This window comes from Halictus rubicundus, unplaced genomic scaffold (genome assembly GCF_050948215.1).
Source record: "Halictus rubicundus isolate RS-2024b unplaced genomic scaffold, iyHalRubi1_principal scaffold0223, whole genome shotgun sequence".
NCBI lineage: Eukaryota > Metazoa > Arthropoda > Insecta > Hymenoptera > Halictidae > Halictus > Halictus rubicundus.
This window is the reverse complement of record NW_027488764.1, coordinates 111,086-115,106: the sequence shown is the minus strand read 5'-3', so window position 1 is coordinate 115,106 and position 4,021 is coordinate 111,086. Positions and strand designations below refer to the sequence as shown.

The 4,021-nt window shown below is 51.3% G+C and overlaps 1 protein-coding gene across 1 annotated transcript; it reads left to right on the top strand.

Annotated features, from left to right (window-relative positions):
- The first annotated feature begins 613 nt into the window (after nt 1-613).
- Nucleotides 614-1,426, top strand: LOC143364063 (uncharacterized). The gene has a single exon (XM_076804575.1). It carries the CDS (start codon nt 638-640, stop codon nt 1,424-1,426), a length of 789 nt encoding a protein of 262 aa, XP_076660690.1. The 5' UTR covers nt 614-637.
- The last annotated feature ends 2,595 nt before the right edge of the window (nt 1,427-4,021 follow it).

The window sequence follows — 4,021 nt, the reverse complement described above, 5'->3', positions numbered from 1 at the left end:
GACAAAGATCGAACTGGAGCTGTTCACCGACGTGGACATGCTATTGTTCGTGGAGCGTGGAATACGCGGTGGACTGAGTCAATGTTCTCACAGGTATGCGCGTGCCAATAACAAGTATTTACCGACGTACGATTCGAGCGAGCCGTCCACCTATCTAATGTATTTCGACGTTAATAATTTATACGGTTGGGCCATGTCGCAACCTCTGCCACACCGCGGTTTTCGCTGGGTGGACGAACGGGCGCATATAGATAATTTTAACGTTGAATCTATTCCAATCGACAGTCCCGTAGGATACATTTTGCATGTGGATTTAGAGTATCCGCGCGAAATTCATGACGCTCACGCGGATCTTCCGTTTTGCCCGAGTCACGACAAGGCGACGGCCGGCTCGAGTCAAAGGAAGTTGCTGGCAACGCTTCGCGATAAGGAGCGATACGTTCTGCATTATCGATATCTGCAGCAAAGTTTGCGACACAGTTTGAAATTAGGGAAAATTTATCGAATTTTAGAGTTTCGACAGTCTCGATGGCTGTGCAGCTACATCGATTTGAACACTAAATTACCCACCAACGCGAACAACGATTTTTCAAAAAATTTGTTCAAGCTAATGAATAACGCGGTGTTCGGAAAGACTATGGAGAACGTTCGGAATCACGCGATCGTGAAATTACTCTCTCGGTGGGACGGTCGACACGGTGTCGAACGATTGATAGCTAGACCGAATTTTCACAGTTGCACGGTGTTCTCGGAGGATTTCGTTGCGATTCAACTGAAAAAAACGAATATTAAATTTTATAAACCCGTATACATAGGCCTGTCCGTATTGGATATATCTAAATGCTGTTTGTACGACTTTCATTATGGCTATATGTATCCAAATTTAAAAGAAAACTGTAAGATTTTATACACGGACACGGACAGCTTGATATACGAGATCGTTTGCGACGACGCGTACGAGCTGTTGAAACGCGATATCAATCGATACGACACGAGCAATTATGCTGAGAACAACGTGTACGGCGTTCCGATCGCGAACAAAAAGATGTTGGGTTTGATGAAGGACGAGAACGGTGGCAAAATTATGACGGAATTCGTAATACTTCGCTCGAAAATGTACGCGACTCGCGTGCGCGACAGCGAGGACGCGTGCTGTGAAACCAAAAAGATAAAAGGCATTAGAACGAATGCCACGGCTAGGGATATAAGTTTCAAAGACTATATCGAGTGCCTTCATAATTATACGGAGAAAAGTGTTAGCAATAATCGTATAATGTCCGTACAGCATCAGGTGTATTCGGTATCCGAAATGAAATTGGCGCTGAGTCCGTACGACGATAAACGATACATTTGCAATAATTTGATCAATACTCTTCCTTGGGGTCATTATAGTATCAACGATGACGTTGATTTCCTACGAAAATAGGAAGTGGTGAAACTATTAGCACGAAGGTCGTTGCAACTGCATTCTGATTGGAGGAGGGGGACAACTTCCTTTTGAAAAAGGAAGCGGTGAAGCCGCTAGCGAGAAGACCGTTGCAACTGTAGAAATATCAATTATTTTTATCGGTTAAGGAAGTGATAAGGCGATTAAGGTATTGTACAAAACGAGGTGTTTCGAGCGTTACGTTTCAGAAAGTATCACACCCGCGGAGCAGTACATAGTCACGATGCGTCGCAACCAACCGAGCATGGACGAGACGAGAGCCGCCATAGTGGCGAAAAGGCGAAGAAACGTAGTGTAAGTATAGTGAAGATAAAACAGAAAAAAATGAATACGTTCAACTTTTTAAAAATATAAAATTGATTGCAGGATTTTTCCACGATCGTCGCGGACACTGCTACCACCACCACCACCACCACAATCATCACAGTCCTCGTTGGTGACGAAAGGTTCACCAGGTACGAGGATTCTCACCCGAAGATATTCGCTTGCCGGAAATTACTTTAAATGGCTGGAAATTGGCGTGTGCGTCAACGTGGATATTGCTACCGAACTGGTTATTGGAGATAACCGAGGAAACGAAATTGTGATCCCTCAGAACGCATTGATGGAGCTGATGCGTACAAAGGGGTGTTTGAACAACATGCTGTCATCGGCGAAAAACGTGGCACAGCAACAACAACAACAAGAAGAAGAAGAACAATATGTAAAGATCGGCGAAAATTTAACATTACGTTGCAACGAGACGCATGTGTCTCGTCGCGAGTCATTCTGTACCTTAGCCCGCACCAATCACCGATGCGGGATAGCCGTGCGCCAATCCGCGGAATCCAGCCCGAGCGCGGACCAATCGCAGTGTGCCGAAGATTCGCGAACGAGCACACGAGGTCCGCGTTCGGGCTATAAAGATCGCGACGGAACCAGCCGAAGCCGGAGTTGGTCTGGAGCAGCTCTCGGGTGAACACCCGGGCCCAGATCCTCTCGCAGCCGCGCCAACTCGTGCTAGCCGCGGTTTACGATCGGGCAAACACGACGAGGCGCTGGAATCGGCAGAGCGTAAGTGGGTTTACGTCCCCTACGCGAAACCGAGACCGCGACCAGGATTCTGGGAGGCAGTCGTTCACCGGCCTGCTCTTTTCAGAGCACCGAGGATACGACACTCCGGACCGTCATCCCCACCACCTGGACCTGTTCCCGCGTCCCGCTCTCCCCTCGGGGATCCAGCGTCGCGCTCCGCACGTTAGTCGTCGATCGGCCGCAGCAGCGAGCGGAGCTCGCCTCTCGGTATACTACCGGAGACGAGCGCCCTCGCCGGTTTCGGGCCGTAGGCATTAGGTTTACGTCTGTGCCTACGTGCTCGAGCCGCGGCCGGGCGGAGGCGACGGGTGGGGGGTTCCGCGGATTCCTAACCCTCTCCTCTCCGCGCCCGCGTGCCTAGCCACCAGGAAACGAAGCCGATCCACTCTCGTTCGCTGGGCAGCGGTGCAGATACCACCTCGAGGATCGGGAGAGCTCGGGGCCGCGCCGAGAACGCCCGACTCAGGACCGCGTTAGCGAGCACGGCTCACCCGCGCTCCCCGCGCACCGCGTTCTCGATACACACCGCGACCGTAACCGAACCGCGCCGAGAGCGCCCGACTCAGGACCGCGTTAGCGAGCACGGCTCACCCGCGCTCCCCGCGCACCGCGTTCTCGATACACACCGCGACCGTAACCGAACCGCGCCGAGAGCGCCCGACTCAGGACCGCGTTAGCGAGCACGGCTCACCCGCGCTCCCCGCGCACCGCGTTCTCGATACACACCGCGACCGTACCCGAACCGCGCCGATCCCGCGAGCGCGTCTCGCCCGCGTCGAATATTTCCCGCGTACGAACACGACCGAAGACCGTGCCGGCGTCCCGCGGTTACGATAGGCTAGTTCTCGTAAATAATTAACATAAGATACTCGCGTCGGAATCCACCGTTACGGTCTATTCATTTTTGGTTGTTAGGCCACCGGCAATCAGCAGCTCACCGCCGGACCGTCTGGGAATCCAGGCGGATAAGCCGCATACCACGTCACGGTGCCTTTTATATTTAATCAAGCTTAGTATTCTTTTGTTTCTCTAAACCACGTCTTTTCGATCAATAAATCAGTTTTGTTTTCACCAATACGGCCTGAGTTATTAGACCACTTCCTTCTCCCTCTCCGCCGAACCCTGGTCGCTGAGCGAATCTAGGGGAGGGACCGCGCGCCTCGCTCGCGCCTCCACGCAAGCGAGACGCGACCGTTACAACGTATAGTGGACCTCGACGGGACGTATCTCATAAAATTATCGAGTCTAACAGTAGCATTGTACGTGACTGAGAACACCATGCAGAATTTGTATAATCTGGAGTTTTGCGTGCAAAATATGTATACGCGGTTATTAGACCAAGTTCCCATGGTCATAGAAAAATTCGTAAATTTTGCTGTTGCGGCGCAAACCGTCCCCGTCCGGAACCAATCTTTCGATCGGAGTTCGCTGATCGAGTGCGAACTGGTGGCTTTTTGCGTGGACGCGATCGAAGCGCATAGGTGGAATTAAATAATTTTA